Source organism: Delphinapterus leucas, chromosome 7 (assembly GCF_059928025.1).
Source record: "Delphinapterus leucas isolate spDelLeu-1000000601 "Yukka" chromosome 7, BTC_Dleu_Yukka2, whole genome shotgun sequence".
NCBI classification, from domain to species: Eukaryota; Metazoa; Chordata; class Mammalia; order Artiodactyla; family Monodontidae; genus Delphinapterus; species Delphinapterus leucas.
Window position 1 is genome coordinate 82982347 of NC_143135.1, and position 18862 is coordinate 83001208.

The 18862-nt window shown below is 36.4% G+C and overlaps 1 protein-coding gene across 3 annotated transcripts in view; it reads left to right on the forward strand.

Moving 5' to 3' along the window:
• The window catches only part of AASDHPPT (aminoadipate-semialdehyde dehydrogenase-phosphopantetheinyl transferase), a 33532-nt gene extending 14988 nt beyond the window's left edge, over positions 1–18544 (forward strand). For 2 of the 3 annotated variants that reach the window (XM_022560517.3, XM_022560519.3), the window contains exons 5-7: positions 12152–12223; positions 14064–14214; positions 18287–18544. In XM_022560517.3, coding sequence (XP_022416225.1) covers positions 12152–12223; positions 14064–14214; positions 18287–18411 — 348 coding nt within the window. In that variant the 3' untranslated portion in view covers positions 18412–18544. Of the gene's footprint in view, positions 1–12151; positions 12224–14063; positions 16103–18286 lie in introns of those variants that run through there. The other variant, XM_022560518.2, reaches the window with a different exon arrangement.
• Positions 18545–18862: the final 318 nt, after the last annotated feature.

The window sequence follows — 18862 nt, forward strand, 5'->3', positions numbered from 1 at the left end:
ACCAGCTTTCTTAACTTTATCTGGTCTGTGTGGCAGGAAACATGACTGCCTACCAATCTTATGTGTAACAATTTGTAGTTTAAAAACCCTCAGAGATTGGTGAACTCCCTTTCTGTTCAAGCCCTATAAGCCCTGGAGAAAGGCTTAGGTTGGGTGTTAGGTGCTTATCTCTTGACCAATCATTGTAGCCAAGGAAGTGTGTTACAACTTGTATCAAGTGTCCAGAGCCCAGCAAATGGATTGTATTAAAATGTGGTTGTTCCCATAGTCATCAGAATTGTGTACAGAGAAAGTCAGTATCCAGAATAAAGAATTCATGATGAATGGATAAAATAGAAGGTGTTTACTAATTTTCTCAAGGGAATTTAACAAGGTTTAAATAGAGAGTGGTGAGATCAGAATTGTATTTTAAAACCATGTTCTGTCTATGATGGTATATGGAGGTTAAGGAAGTGAGGTGATAAAGATGTTATGATCAATTCTGTGACTTATATGACCATCTGTTGAGATAACTGAATACTAGAGAACAAGTGGGATTTAAGTTTGAGATACCATAAAAACATCTAAGTGAAGTTGTCAAGCAGGCGAATAGAATGAAAGGCTGGGCTAAAGGGAAAACTTCATAATCATTAACACGTGGATGGTAGTTGAAGCCATGGGATTTACAGTTGCAGCAATGAGATTACCTAAGGTAGAATTGAGAAAGACCAAGGACAGAGTCCTGAGAATACTTTTTAAGGTGGAGTGGGGAGGAGAATGAGAAAGAATGACCAAAATGGTAAGAAGTAAAATACGAAAGTAGTGTTAGGAGCATCCAAGGGCAGAAAGTATCTTGAGAAAGAGAGTTGTGTCAAAACTGCTAACATACCATGTAAGGTAGGGATTCTATGAATTAAAAAGTATATTATATTAGGATACTGTATTTTTTAATACATTTTTTTAAAAAAATAATTCATGCTGAAAGGGGCAAACGTCAGCCATTTCATTCATGGGGAAATCCTTTGTGGTGCCAGATGGAGTAGGCCTAGTAGCAGGGTGAGGAGGGAAGAGTCAGTGATTGGGCCAGCTGTGCTTAAACGTTTTGGGTGACAAAGATGTCTGAGTTCCTGTGGACCAAATAGATGCTGTGGAAAATGGGCCTGAAGTGTCTTGAAAGGACCCTACCCAAGAGGAATTCCAAAAAGAGGCATTGTGCATTCTACTGTGTATTAATTGATGAGGGTAAGAATTACAAGAAGTCAGCTGTTAAATGCACTGCTAGCTCCAGGCAGTGGTACGGGACAAAGGAACTGGAAGTAGTTCTCTGAAAATTCCTCAGATGCTCACTAAGCCAGCATTTGGATACTTGATATGACCCAGAGTTCTAAAAACTAGATTACAACAGCATTGATCATTACTTTGCCTGCTTCCTCCACCCCTTTCCTCTCTGCCACCTTACCTTAAGGAAACCAGAGCAGAAGAGCAAGGTGAGGCCAAGGAGACGAATGTGTTCTAAGAATTGAAATGGGATTTTTTTTTTTAAGCTGAAAGTGACTGAAGAGCTATGGGGTTTGTCTAAGGGCTTGTTCAGAAGGTGGGAAGGGAGATCCAGCAGGGCATATTTGAAGACATCTATGGAAGAAAAATTAAATTCTTTACTGAATGTACCTGGGTGTTTTGCCCATTCAGTGTACCAGTTAGAAAAATATAAAAATAATATATGTTAGATGCATATATTTAAGTGTGGATTATTTTTATACTATAAACAGGCCTGGAAGGGGAGAGTGAACTTAACAGAATGAATCTGGTGGTATGGATAGCCAGAAGCCAGGGTTTGAGGGGAGAATGATGAACGTAGAGCCAGGGGAGGCATACCTAGAGTCAAGAAACAGACGGGAGGTTCCTGTCTGGGCATCTCCAAGTACCCCCACAAGATAAAGAACCAGTCTTTAGGTATGCAGCTGAGGAAGGGCTATGATTTCAGTGTACAACCGTGGCGTGAATGATCTTCACTGTCCTTTCCTCCCTTTCGTTCAGTCTTTTCCTTTCTCACTCATACACACTAAATTCACCCACACTAGAAGAACTAGAGGTGGCAGCATAGTGAATGAGGGAGCATCTGTAGTTAGGAAGAGAGGAAATCAATTCCTTTCCCTATTGGAGACTTCCAACCCTGAATTAGGTTTGAGCTAGGATAGTGGGAGGAAGAATTTCTTATGAAATTAGAATAAAATTTAATTTGGGTCAAACATTTTTCAGAGAAAATTCGATACTGAGAATGACCAGAAATGTCATTTATGAGATCTGATCAAGATTTCATCCAGGGAAAGAGAAAAATGAATTGTCAGAATTTGTTTAAAGGGAAATGGTGAGAGAGAATAAGTTGCCTCCTGTTCCTACTCTGTAGAGTCCAGCTGCTTTAGTAAACTGAAAACAAGGTAGGAAGAAGTTTCAACCCTTCCCTACTTTTCATGGGTAACTCCAAATGAAACCTCTGCACAGGACAACTTTGTAGCCATCTTGCTCTTCTCTCCTTTCTGTACTGTGTAGACACAACTTCCTGAAACAGAGTCATAGCCAAACATGATTAGCCCCATGGCTTGGTTTTTTCTCTGTAAGTATTTGATGACTAAATGTAAGCACACAGGGTATTTTAGAAAGTACCTTTAAAGGTATTTTAGAAAGTACTGTTACCTGGGTTGGAGATGGGACAAATACCTAGAAATAGTACATGTCAGAGACTGTAGTTTTCATTAATTAATGCATATAGCCAGTGAATAACTGAACTACTTGAGACTCATAGATTCTCTTCCTAGTGTGAGAACTGATAAGCTAAGCGGAAAAAATAGTCCTGTTCCTGCAGGCAGCATTAAAAGAATGCCTGCAGGATACCAGAAATAGGGTCTAGACTGCACGTGTGGATATGGAAGGTATCTATTGGCACACAGATTAATGGTGCAGAAGGCTAAGGATACTATCCTCATTTAAGCAGAACTAAAGGACAGTGCCATCATAGGACATATGGTAAAATTCTGCATCCTGGGAGAAAAAGGAGTGTTTATTTACTTGGAGACTCAAAAGAAGAATATGAAATGAAAATTATAAAGCAAATGAGGATTTTTTTAAAAATCTGCTTAGTGTTTTGAATAACATTCAAGATGAGAGTTTAGCTATGAAATAGAAGCTGAGAGCTTTAAGGAAAGAATAGGCTTGTCATTAAACGAGAGCTGTTAGTGGAAGGTAGTCTGTGAAACCATCTAGAAGTGTATAGAAAAGAAGACAACAGATTGAACCCTAAAACTCTTACATTTAAGAAGTACATTTCATTGCTACCTTCTAATTATAGACATTTTCCCAGGCATCTACTGTTTTCATGAATCCACTCTCACAATTAGCAGTTTCAAGCACACTACCTTTCTGCGTATGACTACCAAATCTTTAACTCAGTTTCTTTCACTCTTCAGACTCCTATTTCTCACTGCTATGTACTTCTCCTTGAACACTACACAGACACCACAAATTCTGCAGATAAGTCAAAATAATAATTGCCCTTCAAGTTATTTTCTTTTTCTAACTTTACTTTTTTTGATGGTACCACCATCCAGTCATCCAAGATTAAGAAAGCCCAGACCCATTTTAAGTTCACCTCCTCCTCCCCTTGTTATACCAAACCCTCTAATTAACAGTGACATGCTCCCCTCTGAAAACGCTTAGTGTGGGCACTGTTTACATCCAACTTAGACTAATGCAGTAGCCTCCTAACTGGGTTCCTCTTCCATTATTTTGCTTCATCCTTCTTCATTTTTGGCCGTCGTTTCCCTATATACACTCCACATTGCAGCCAAATCACAACCTGCTATCTGATATTCTTTAAATATCTCCAACCCTCTTGTATTTATATTTGTTTTAATTCTTCTGTGTCCTCACCACCACCCACCCATCCACCCTGCCACAATCTCCTCCTTGCCTTCTCCTTGAACAATTTAAATCCATTTCAGGAGCCTTTTCTTTATTTCATTTAAGACCAAGCTTTTTTTTTCTTTCTTACAACATACCACATTTTGCCTCATAATCTTTGTACTTCTCTACTTGCTTTACTTTCCCAGGGCTCCCTGAAGGCAGGGGCAGTATCTTACTTAGCATTGTATCTGTTGTAGACCTAAAATGCTAGCGTGGACATAATCAACAATCCATTATTTATTACAACAAATCCTCCAAAGGATTTTCCACTTACCTGAGTATTGTATCTCACACCTGGAAAATTAATACTCTAGAAGAAATATGAATTCTTATGCCATGAGGAATCTCATGATTTCATAGGCTCTCAATTTTCATAACTGGTTTCTGTTAGGAAAGTTAAATTTACCACCAAAAACTTTCAAGTGATGACATTAAATGAAACAGAAATTCTTTGGTTTTGAAAGGAAGTGCTTTAAAAAGTAGAAATATTGAATGTTGTCCTAGTGTCTTCATACCAAGAGGCCAGGGATTGCAGGAAAAGGGTCTTTTTTGTCTTCATTCACTTTCTTCCCTCAGTTTCTGAAATGATTCTGCAGAATTTCTCCTCATAAAAAAGCCGTGTGGATGACAGGCTCTCGGTGCTGCAGCCAGGAGTCAGTGCTGTGCCTCTGAGGTGGAAGAGCCAACTTCAGGACACTGGTCCACAAGAGACCTCCCAGCTCCATGTAATATCAAATGGCGAAAATCTCCCAGGGATCTCCATCTCAACACCAACACCCAGCTTCACTCAATGACCAGCAAGCTACAGTGCTGGAAATCCTATGCCAGACAACTAGCAGGACAGGAACACAGCCCCACCCATCAGCAGAGAGGCTGACTAAAATCATAATAAGTCCACAAACACCCCAAAACATGCCACCAGCCGTGGACCTGCCCACCAGAAAGACAAGATCCAGCCTCATCCACCAGAACACAGGCACTAGTCCCCTCCACCAGGAAGCCTACACAGCCCACTGAACCAACTTGAGCCACTGGGGACAGACACCAAAAACAATGGGAACTACGAACCTGCAGCCTGCAAAAAGGAGACCCCAAACACAGTAAGATAAGCAAAATGAGAAAACAGAAAAACACACAGCAGATGAAGGAGCAAGATAAAAACCCACCAGACCTAACAAATGAAGAGGAAATAGGCAGTCTACCTGAAAAATAATTCAGAATAATGATAGTAAAGATGATCCAAAATCTTGGAAATAGAATAGAGAAAAAGCAAGAAACATTTAACAAGGACATAGAAGAACTAAAGATGAAACAAGCAAAGATGACCAACAAAATAAATGAAATTAAAAATACTCTAGAAGGGATCAATAGCAGAATAACTGAGGCAGAAGAACAGATAAGTGACCTGGAAGATAAAATAGTGGAAATAACTACTGCAGAGCAGAATAAAGAAAAAGAATGAAAAGACCTGAGGACAGTCTCAGAGACCTCTGGGACAACATTAAATGCACCAACATTTGAATTATAGGGGTTCCAGAAGAAGAAGAGAAAAAGAAAGGGACTGAAAAAATATTTGAAGAGATTATAGTTGAAAACTTCCCTAATATGGGAAAGGAAATAGTTAATCAAGTCCAGGAAGCACAGAGAGTCCCATACAGGGTAAATCCAAGGAGAAACACACCAAGACACATATTAATCAAACTGTCAAAAATTAAATACAAAGAAAACATATTAAAAGCAGCAAGGGAAAAACAACAAATAACACACAAGGGGATCCCCATAAGGTTAACAGCTGATCTTTCAGCAGAAACTCTGCAAGCCAGAAGGGACTGGCAGGACATATTTAAAGTGATGAAGGAGAAAAACCTACAACCAAGATTACTCTACCCAGCAAGGATCTCATTCAGATATGATGGAGAAATTAAAACCTTTACAGACAAGCAAAAGCTGAGAGTTCAGCACCACCAAACCACCTTTACAACAAATCCTAAAGGACCTTCTCTAGGCAAGAAACACAAGAGAAGGAAAAGATCTACAATAACAAACCCAAAACAATTAAGAAAATGGGAATAGGAACATACATATCGATAATTACCTTAAATGTAAATGGATTAAATGCTCCCACCAAAAGACACAGACTGGCTGAGTGGATACAAAAACAAGACCCATATATATGCTGTCTACAAGAGACCCACTTCAGACCTAGAGACACATACAGACTGAAAGTGAGGGGATGGAAAAAGATACTCCATGCAAATGGAAATCAAAAGAAAGCTGGAGTAGCAATTCTCATATCAGACAAAATAGACTTTAAAATAAAGACTAATAGAAGAGGCAAAGAAGGACACTACATAATGATCAAGAGATCGATCCAAGAAGAAGATATAACAATTGTAAATATTTAAGCACCCAACATAGGAGCACCTCAATACATAAGGCAAATACTAACAGCCATAAAAGGGGAAATCGACAGTAACACATTCATAGTAGGGGACTTTAACACCCCACTTTCACCAATGGACAGATCATCCAAAATGAAAATAAATAAGGAAACACAAGCTTTAGATGATACATTCAACAAGATGGACTTAATTGATATTTATAGGACATTCCATCCAAAAACAACAGAATACACATTTTTCTCAAGTGCTCATGGAACATTCTCCAGGATAGATCATATCTTGGGTCACAAATCAAGCCTTGGTAAATTTAAGAAAATTGAAATTGTATCAAGTATCTTTTCCGACCACAGTGCTCTGAGACTAGGTATCAATTACAGGAAAAGATCTGTAAAAAATACAAACACATGGAGGCTACACAAAACACTACTTAATAACGAAGTGATCACTGAAGAAATCAAAGAGGAAATCAAAAAATACCTAGAAATAAATGACAATGGAGACACGACGACCCAACACCTATGGGATGCAGCAAAAGCATTTCTGAGAGGGAAGTTTATAGCAATACAATCCTACCTTAAGAAACAAGAAACATCTAGAATAAACAACCTAACCTTGCACCTAAAGCAATTAGAGAAAGAAGAACAAAAAAACCCCAATGTTAGCAGAAGGAAAGAAATCACAAAGATCCGATCAGATAGAAAAAGAAATGAAGAAAACGATAGCAAAGATCAATAAAACTAAAACCTGGTTCTTTGAGAAGATAAACAAAATTGATAAACCATTAGCCAGACTCATCAAGAAAAAAAGGGAGAAGACCCAAATCAATAGAATTAGAAATGAAAAGGAGAAGTAACAACTGACACTGCAGAAATACAAAAGATCATGAAGGATTACCACAAGCAACTCTATGCCAATAAAATGGACAACCTGGAAGAAATGGACATTCTTAGAAATGCACAACCTGCCAAGACTGAATCAGGAAGAAATGGAAAATATGAACAGACCAGTCACAAGCACTGAAATTGAAACTGTGATTAAAAATCTTCCAACAAACAGAAGCCCAGGACCAGATGGCTTCACAGGCGAATTCTATCAAACATTTAGAGAAGAGCTAACACCTATCCTTCTCAAACTCTTCCAAAATATAGCAGAGGGAGGAACACTCCCAAACTCATTCTACGAGGCCACCATCACCCTGATACCAAAACCAGACAAGGATGTCACAAAGAAAGAAAACTACAGGCCAGTATCACTGAAGAACATACATGCAAAAATCCTCAACAAAATACTAGCAAACAGAATCCAGCAGCACATTAAGAGGATCATACACCATGATCAGTTGGGGTTTATTCCAGGAATGCAAGGATTCTTCAATATACGCAAATCAATCAATGTGACACCATATTAACAAACTGAAGGAAAAAAACCATATGGTCATCTCAATAGATGCAGAGAAAGCTTTTGACAAAATTCAGCACCCATTCATGATAAAAAACCCTGCAGAAAGTAGGCATAGAGTGAACTTTCCTCAATATAATAAAGGCCATATATGACAAACCCACAGCCAACATGATCCTCAATGGTGAAAAACTGAAAGCATTTCCACTAAGATCAGGAACAAGACAAGGTTGCCCACTCTCACCACTATTATTCAACATAATTTTGGAAGTTTTAGCCACCACAATCAGAGAAGAAAAGGAAATAAAAGGAATCCAAATTGGAAAAGAAGATGTAAAGCTGTGACTGTTTGCAGATAACATGATACTGTACATAGAGAATCCTAAAGATGCTACCAGAAAACTACTACAGCTAATCAGTGAATTTGGTAAAGTAGCAGGATACAAAATTAATGCACAGAAATCTCTTGCATTCCTATACACTAATGATGAAAAATCTGAAAGTGAAATCAAGAAAACACTCCCATTTACCATTGCAACAAAAAGAATAAAATATCTAGGAATAAACCTACCTAAGGAGACAAAAGACCTGTATGAAGAAAATTATAAGACACTGATGAAAGAAATTAAAGATGATACAAATAGATGGAGAGATATACCAAGTTCTTGGATTGGAAGAATCAACATTGTGAAAATTACTACCCAAAGCAATCTACAGGTTCGATGCAATCCCTATCAAACTACCACTGGCATTTTTCACAGAACTAGAACCAAAAATTTCACAATTTGTATGGAAACACAAAAGACCCCGAATAGCCAAAGCAATCTTGAGAACGAAAAACGGAGCTGGAGGAATCAGGCTCTCTGACTTCAGACTATACAGAAAGCTACAGTAATCAAGACAGTATGGTACTGGCACAAAAACAAAAATATAGATCAATGGAACAGGATAGAAAGCCCAGAGATAAACCCATATGCATATGGTCACCTTTATTTGATAAAGGAGGCAGGAATATACAGTGGAGAAAGGACAGCCTCTTCAGTAAGTGGTGCTGGGAAAACTGGACAGGTACATGGAAAAGTATGAGATTAGAACACTCTATAACACCATGCGCAGAAATAAGCTCAAAATGGATTAAAGACCTAAATGTAAGGTCAGAAACTATCAAACTCTTAGAGGAAAACATAGAACACTCTGACATAAATCACAGCAAGATCCTTTTTGACCCACCTTCTAGAGAAATAGAAATAAAAACAAAAATAAACAAATGGGACCTAATGAAACTTCAAAGCTTTTGCACAGCAAAGGAAACCATAAACCAGACCAAAAGACAACCCTCAGAATGGGAGAAAATATTTGCAAATGAAGCAACTGACAAAGGATTAATCTCCAGAATTTGCAAGCAGCTCATGCAGCTCAATAACAAAAAAACAAACAACCCAATCCAAAAATGGGTAGAAGACCTAAATAGACATTTCTCCAAAGAAGATACACAGACCGCCAACAAACACATGAAAGAATGCTCAACATCATTAATCATTAGAGAAATGCAGATCAAAACTACAATGAGATATCATCTCACAGTAGTCAGAATAGCTATCATCAAGAAATCTAGAAACAGTAAATGCTGGAGAGGGTGTGGAGAAAAGGGAACACTTGCACTGCTGGTGGGAATGTGAATTCGTACAGCCACTATGGAGAACAGTATGGAGGTTCCTTAAAAAACTAAAAATAGAACTACCATATGACCCAGCAATCCCACTACTGGGCATATACCCTGAGAAAACCATAATTCAAAAAGAGTCATGTTCCAAAATGTTCATTGCCGCTCTATTTACAGTATCCAGAAGATGGAAACAACCTAAGTGTCCATCATCAGATGAATGGATAAAGAAGATGTGGCACATATATACAATGGAATATTACTCAGCCATAAATATAAATGAAATTGAGTTATTTTTGTAGTGAGGTGGATGGACCTAGAGTCTGTCATACAGAATGAAGTAAGTCAGAAAGAGAGAGACAAATACCATATGCTAACACGTATATATGGAATTTAAGAAAAAAAAAATGTCATGAAGAACCTAGGGGTAAGACAGGAATAAAGACACAGACCTACTAGAGAATGGACTTGAGGATGTGGGGAGGGGGAAGGGTAAGCTGTGACAAAGTGCGAGAGTATCATGGACATGTATACACTATGAATCGTAAAATAGACAGCTAGTGGGAAGCAGCCACATAGCACAGGGAGATCAACTTGGTGCTTTGTGGCCACCTAGAGGGGTGGGATAGGGAGGGTGGGAGGGAGGGAGACGAAAGAGGGAAGAGATATGGGGACATATGTCTATGTACAACTGATTCACTTTGTTATAAAGCAGAAACTAACACACCATTGTAAAGCAATTATACTCCAATAAAGATGTAAAAAAAAAAGATATATTAACATTTATGACAGATTTTCTTTAGTACTTTACCATTGGGAAAACATTGTAAAAGTTGAATGATTTAAGTTATACCTTAAACTTTTATTTTACTTTATAAGGTGAAAATACATACTAAGAAAATGACATAAAATTTGACTAAAGCAGGTTAATCTTTGTAATCTAATGCTAAACTATCTCCTGAAAAAGTAAAATATTCTTGCTCCCTTTGGGTTTGTTGGAGATTTTAAGGAAATTTTGTTATTCACAATAGTTTTATGGATAAAAAACTCTAAGCTTAGGAAACTTTTGAAAATTTATAAAGTCTTAAAATTAAGTCAAGTTCAGTAGCATTGAATGTACTAGCTTAACTAGCTAGCTAGCTTGCTGGGTTAATTTCTTTTTTCAACTAATATTTATTATAGATGTGCTAGGCAGAAAGGATTTAGGGAAAGGTGATCACCTCATAGAACTTTTATTCTAGTGAGACATCAAATATTAATGTTTGATAAACTGGAGTCATTGTAAAATAACTTCTCTAGTTTTGCTGTTTTGAAATTTCATATTTATGTGATGTTGATGTGGTCTGAGTAGATACGGTGAATATTTTGAAATCAGTCTCATTGAATTTTGGCTTATAACGAGGTAAGTAAACAAACTGAGCATTTAAGTGGCATTTTAGTGGACAGGCTGGATGCAAACTAGTTATTGCCCACGGTTACCTCTTGATATTCCGCCTTACAGACACTACAAAACTGCTGATCTAAGTTGTTTTCCAAAAATAATTATAGCCAAAACATCTCTGTATGTTAGTGTTTATATTATTGATACATTCAGTGTAAAGAATGGGAGAACCATGTTCAAAAAGAATAGTTTTGTTTACGGTAACAAACTTTGACCTATTAAATGTTTTCTCATACTTAGTTATTTTTTCTTCTCTTGAAATGTTTTCCTAAATTTATCTCTTTTGAATTTCTTTTATTTATTTATTTATTTTTTGCTAATTTGGATATCTTAACGTATGAAGATATGAGGAAGAGGATGAAGGATGAAAAGTCCCTAAGTAATACTGTTTCTGATTGTAGTTTCCTATTTCAACTCATGTCTTATGGAAGACTGCTTTAGTAAAGTGGCTTTTTGGTGAAATTTTGTTTAGTTTTTAACAGTTGTTCATACATTTCTCTGGTAACTGCCTCAATGTCTATTATATTTTAAAGCCCCCTCCCCCTTTGTCTCATACATAGGGGAAAATAGGAAATTACATATTTTTTAAGTCTTACCTATGAATTTCCACCATGATTTTCCATAGGCTATAGTATGTAGTTAACTAAATGCTTATAAACCAGTGTTGCAATCTAATTTTTTTAAATGTACACTTTAAGCATATACAAAACTAACATCACCAGTGAGGGCAGATGGCTATCTAGATGTGCCTCTAGATAGGATATTTTATCTATGTAGTATTCTTACTAAGAATGTATAATATAAGTGTAATCATTAAGAACCATCAGACTGAAAATAGCCAACGTTTATTAGTAAAAAGTGGGGGATGGGGCTTATATTTTAAAATACTAACATCATAAAAGACAAAAGAAAAGCTAGGAAGACAGTGACAACTGAATGTAATACTTGACCCTAGACTGCCTCCTGTACTGGAGGTGGGGAAATGATATAAAGGACATTACTGGATTAATTCACAAAAGTTGGAGTACAGAGAGTAGATTTAAGTATTATTTTAATGTTAAATTTACCAAAGTTATTAACTACAGTGGTTATGTGAGAGAATGTCCCTATTAGGAAATATATATTGAAATATTACAGAGTAAAGGGCCAAAATATATGTGACTATTCCTTCAAGTCGGGGGGAGTGGAGATATATATGTATGTATGTGTGTATATGGTTGGGGGGAGTGAAATTTTTTAAATGTAAATAGAAATATATCTATGTTTCTATATTTAGTATTCTCTATTTACTTATGTTTTATTTTTCAGGAAAGCAAAATAGATGAGCACCATTTTGTTGCAGTAGCTCTTAGGAAACCCAATGGATCTAGACATCAGGATGTAAGATTTTAAGATTTCTCTGATTTTTTTCTAAAAAGCATGTATTAAAGTTGAATTTGTTATTTATTGATGGAAATAATCATTTGGTTTATATCAGGTTAGAGGTTTGGGCATTTTTTTTTTTTAATTATAGACTTTAGAAGTGTTCATTATCTAATCCTTAAGATCATCTGGGATTTCACAGAAATGTTTTAAAAGTATGTTACTTGCTTCTTCACATTCAAATACACTTAAATATGACAAAAAAATTTTTGGTGGTACTGTCCTAGTATTCATATATTCAGTAGATATTCAAGATAATCACTGTCTTGGTCATCTTAACAGTGGTTTATTTCCTGGTGAATTGGAGCTGTCTTTGAATATTAAGGGTACCAAGTTGAGGGATAGTGAGTAATGGAATTATCTGTCAAATTGAACTCCTTCCCCTTTTTATAATACTCTCCTAAATTATTTCCAAAGCGTCAAAAATGTGAGAGATCTTGTGATATATTCTAGCATAACATAAATTCTTCCAATCAAAATCGATTTTTACTTTCTTCTGCTATTTAATTGGTAAGTTGAGAAATTTTTTAAAAAAGAAACCTTAGGGTCTTGACTCTCAGCCTACATATAGTTGTGATTCTGTGGAAGTATTTATTTAAGGAATACTGATAATGTCACAATAATTGAAACTATATGCTTATTATTATTTTTAGGGAATCTGCATGAGAGAATGTAGTGTGATCAATATGTATGCATCATTACTTTTAGAAAAAAAGCTCAGTCTACAGATCATGCCTTTGACAGATTAAAAAGATTAAAATTCTTCATAGATTATTTTCTTTTAAAAGGATGAAATGTTAAAATTGACCCCTGTAATCTGAAGATGTTCCAACCCAGGTTACCTGTCCTTGTGTGCTGAAGTCTCAGCATTACCCTTTCTGCTAATACCTTATGATTCCATAGAGCTTTATATTTTTTGTAATGTCTGCACATGGCAGTACTTTCTTTTTATTTCCCTGGAGACAGCCTATTTAGGCAGCAATGGCATAGTGAGAAAAGGGTGAGGGTACTATTCAGAAGACCTGTCTGAGTTTCAGGCTCAGGTCTACCATTTAACCTGTGTTGTAAGCTTGTATAAATTGATTGATCTTACTGAGCCTCAATTTCCCCATCTATAGAGTTGAGGTAACAACCATATCAGCATAGTTATAGAATTACATCATATAAAATAGATATTAACCTTGTAAAAGCACTGTAGAAGACCCAAGTACTATCTTTAGTAGAATGTATAGAATGTTAAAGACAGTCCACACCAGACTGAGTTGTGAACAAGGGCTCTGTCACGGAGTATAAGATATAGTTTAAATTTAGTGTTGAATGAGTCATTTCCTAATGAAGTGTTGCATCTCTGTGTGGTTATGGGTATTTTATCAGACGCACCCTCTAGAGTATTTCTCAAAAGTTTGCCTGGTGGTCCCTCTCTATCAGAATAACCCACCTGCTTGTTAAAGTTATATATTTTGGGATCCTTTTTGACTCATCTACTGAATCAGAATTTTTGGATGTGTGGCTCAGTAAATCTACATTTTAAACAAATACCACAGGTTATTTTTATCTACAAAAAGTTTGAGAATCAGGTTATTTCATATTTTTCTTGATTTGTTATATTGGCAACACTAATATAAGGAGTAGAAGCAATTATCTAGAAATGCTCCTGTGTTGTAATTTAATGTTATTGAAGTATAATTTACTATTGCTGAAATGTGATTACTGATTTCTTATTTTCCTAATTACAAAATTGACCATAAGATTAATATGCAGTATAACATAGAGGTAATCTAATTTTTTACCCTTTTAGGTTTCATTTCAAGGTGATTCTAAACCAACCCAGAGGCAGTTTACTATTCTCACCTTTAATGATTTAATATCATCTGCTGTTCCTATGACCCCTGAAGATCCTTCATTTTGGGACTGTTTTTGCTTCACAGAAGAAATTTCAATACGAAATGGTACAAAGTCATGATATGATTTTCTAAGTAAAAAGGGAAATGAAAACTGTAATCTTCTGTATTCACTAAAAAATAAATGCCTGAGAGTATCAAATTTTATTTCACAAAACAGTTTAAAAAAGAAGAAACAACTTTTCCTATTAAAAAGGCAGACTCCCAGTTCAGGATAGCTCACTAGAATACATGTTTACCTCTTCTTCCTCCCCAAAATCGCATTGGATTTACTGAAGAAATAGAAACTGGTGGGAGAATCTTAAAGTGATATATGTTCATTTTAGAAAGCAACAGAAAATGTGAATTCACAAGAAGGGAGCATTGGAATTCCTATCTTTCAGAGATAACTATTTCAGAGGTAACTATCCCTAAAACCTGGAGTATCTTCCCAGACCTTTTTCTTGGCAAACGATTCCATATTAACATAGTTACTCTTTTTTTAAATGGGAACATACTATTTTTAATTTTTTTTTCTCTGAACTGTACATCTACTGTTCATAAATATACTGCTGTAGCGTAACTTTTAGTGACTCTAAAGTATTGTGTTGTACGGTTTCTATCAGGATGCTATTGACCAGAGGTAATAATGTTCAAATATCATCGACTTAAGTAACCAAGGACATTTATTGTCTCACATAAACAGTTCAGAGGTGTCATTAAGGACGCTTTTTTTTGCCTAGCCTCAGCTTATTGGTTTTGCCTTAGGCTTGTCTCCCTCGTGGTTGTAAGAGCTGCTGCTGTAACTTCCAGCTTCACATCTTCATAAAAATTGTATCTAAAAGGTAGGAAAGGCTGTTTTTCCTCTCACATCTCAGTTTTGTCAGTGAGGAAGATTTTTTCTTAAGAGCCCCCAGAAAATTTCCACAAAGTTTCTGTTGACTCAGATCAGGTCACCGAGAAAGTTGACCTCTGACACTTTTGGGTTGGGTAAGGAAGAAGCTAAGGCAAAGTCTGGGGGAATGACATCTAGGGGAAGCCCAGTGTCTGCCATAATGGAGGTGTGCCACAATTTACTCATTCTTTCTTCTGTGTTAGACATTTTGAATGTCTGCAGTTTTTACTATAAGCAGTGATTTGTTGAATATCCTTGTAACCACATTTTGAGGTACATGTTTAATTATGTCCTTAAGAAAGTAAATTTCTAGAAATGGAATGATTGGTTCAAAGGAATTAAATAAACATTTTTAGAGCCTCTATAAGTATTGCCAAATCTCGTTCTCTAAAAAGGCTGTACAACTTATACTTCTAGTTATTGTTATATGTGTGACCACTCTCTCACCCCCCACCTACATACTCTCTGGTCATCTGTAGATAGGATCTTTTTTTAAAAAATTAATCTATGCCAAAATAGGTGAAAAATGGTACCTTATTTTTTAAATTTGTGTTTCTTTCATTACAAATGAGGTTGGTATGTCAGTGTTGTTATTCGCTGTTAGTATTCTTTTTTTATAAACTTCCTGTTCATTATCTTAGCCTGTTTCTATTTTGGTAATAAGACTTAATTTAAAGTGGAAACATTATATATAAGATGCCAAGACCATCATATTGATGACAGAATCTATTCTGTGGTTGTAGTGCATGTCTTGGGGAGTTAAAGTCTTATAATTGTTGAATGTCAAGAAGTGAAATAGTTTCATTGGTTAAAAGTTGTGTGTAAATTGTATAAAATTAGATACTTTGCTTAAGTAAAAAAAAAAATTTGGAATGTTTTATAATTTTTTATTTCATTAAGCATGCCCATATATTCCAAGCATAGTAAATAACATGTTTTAAAAAGATCAAATAGCATTTATAGTTGAGGAAGCATTGTTATCCCTAGCATGAGTGTAATGGTGATGTGAAAAATTGTCATCTTTCTTGTCATTATAATAATAAAATAATTAACATTATTGAATTTTTATGAGCCAGGTACCATGCTAGATTTGTGGGGGTGGGGGGTTCTGTTATTACTTAAAGTTTCACATAGAGTCAAATGGATTCACATAGTTTAGAATCAAATAGATCTATAAAAAATTCTTTTTCTAAATGAAAAATACCACTCCCTTGACCTTCCTCTCCTATTTCCTGTCCCCAGAGCAAGCTGTTTCACTGGTTTTATTTTGTTGTTATTTATTACCATATCTTCAGGTAACATGCTTATATTGCTTTTACTTGTTTTCAGTTTGAGGTATTTCTTTAATTCCTGATATAAAGCTTTGTTCTTCTGCTTCCCAACCATTGCACTTACCCTTCCTGCTCCCCTTTTCCCAGCATATGTAATTCAGTGTTTACATTATTGACTGTGATTAAGACTGTTTACATCATTAAGATTACTGTAACACTGTACAGCTAAGTGATGTTATTCTTACCCTGTACTGCTGACTTAATAATTTATTTTGTTTACATAAGTTTCTATATACTTATTGCTAATTAAATCCAAAACTCTATGTTCAGACATACCAGTTGTTTTATCAATTTCATCCATCTTGAAGAAATTGCTTCTGGAGCAATAATCTGTTTTGTCCAGTCTGGACTTTTTACCTTCTGTGACTGGTGCACAGCTGTCATCTTGGAATCTCTTTTCGCCATCATCCTAGGAATTGCTTGTGTCTCCCCAATATTGGATTCCCTGGTTTCCCATTTCCTATATCTCATGTCTGTCTTAGATTTACTCCTTCGTTTGTGTGGATCATATCCTCAAGTAGCTCCCTGAGAACAAATGGGGCACAGGAGATACATTTTTTTGCAGAGTGGTATAGGAGATCTAACTATAGATGCATTCACCATATCAACACTACCCTTTGCTGCCGTCCACACTCACACTATTCCTGAGCTCATTTTGGACAGTTTTAGTTTCTTTGTACAGTAAACATAATTCAGCTCTGGCAAAAAAAATGGTTTCTGTTAACAGTTTCCTGCATAGGAACTCTGATGGATTGACTTTTAAAAATGGATCTATGTGTGTACGTGTGCACATACACATATTCACATACCCCTTGCTATTCAAACTCAGGAATTGAATAGATTTGGATATATTTTTCAATTAAAGTATTCACCATCCTTACTACTAAGTATCTGAACCTCAGAAACTAATTAGATTTGGGTAACTAAATAGCCTCACTGGCTGAAGGACTGCCAACTGAACTTGAACAACTAAACAGATTTATACATACATGTATATACATACATCTTTGATCAAAAATATGCCTGAAAACAGTTCCATCTCCTAGTAATAGATCATATTAAAAGGGATGTGAAGAGAGCTAATAATTATTTCGTTTTATGGGGAAAATATGCCATCAGTGTTTGTGAATTTGGGATTGGCAGAAGTCTTTGGACATATCTCCAATTAATATTCTTTGTCTGAGAGTGTTTATAGTAGAATACCTGTCTTCCTTTGTAAGTGCTTCACATGTATCAAGCTCTTCAATCCTCATAACCTTATAGGGTAAGTCCTATTATCCTCAGTATACTGGTGGGAAAAATAAGGTACTGAGATGTTAAGCAACTTACTAAATAAAGATCATACCACCATTATACAGTGGACTCCATATTTGAACCAGATAGCCTAGATCCAGAGTCTGAACTGTGCTCTACTAAATTCAGTGATTTGCTGTAAATGAATGTAAGCAATCCTGGGGCAGGGATGCTTGGGCCTGGGAGCCTTTATTTGTAGTTTTTGCTGATTTCATGAAATAATGCCAGGTGTGTCACCAACAACTAGTTTAACACTATTTTGCCATATTTGCCTCAAATTTTTTATCCCAAAGATACTGCTAAATAGCTCTCACCCCTGAAACCAAGCAGGACTCTGTGGGGCTCTTGGGCATGGAAGCCTTTCTGTGTTCTCTCTTTCTTGTTTGTAGGGAATAGGCTTGTCTCCATGACCTTCCCAGAGTTGCAAAGGGCAGATTCAAACAGCTGCTAATCAGGGGAGGGAGGGGATGCAGAGACAAGGGAGGAGCAGTCAAACAATAGTGCAGGGTCCTAGTTCTGCCTCAAGGGATACACATAACAATATCTTTGAGCTCTTCTGCAGAACTAAAATCCCCAACAAATGGAAGTTATTAACTACTTGATGAAGCATTCTTTATTCCAGAGAGAAGGTCACAGTTGGATAACATCCAGAACCACAAGAAGCTCATCAGGAGAACACCTGAGGCCAGATTAAAGGAATGCAGGCCCTGCACACACCCTGATCTTTATCAGCAACCTCACCCTTGAACCATTCTTGTAAAACTCCTCACCAAATCCTTCCAGGTTGGGACACAGTTTTGAGGGCATTAGCCCACTGTGTCCCCCTTTGCCCGGCAAAGCAATAAAGTTCTTTTCTACTTCACACAAAACTCTGTCTCCAAGATTCAATTCAGCGCCGGTGCACAGAGGCTAAGTTTCGGCATCACCCCCAGTCCTATTCCTTTTTCCCTCTCCAGAGGTAACTTGTATCACTTGTAGTTTTATGCACTTAACTACTTGTGTATGCATCCATAGTCTGTGCATAGTGTTATGTACTTATATCCTGTATTTTCCTATTAGAATGGAAACATCAGGATTGGATGTCTTAAAAGTGACAACAGTGTAAGAATAATCAGCTCACTTAAGCAGAAATTTAAAGGACATTATACATACCCTTAGGGGTTAGCAGTCACCCTTAGGAGTTACAATAGGACACCTG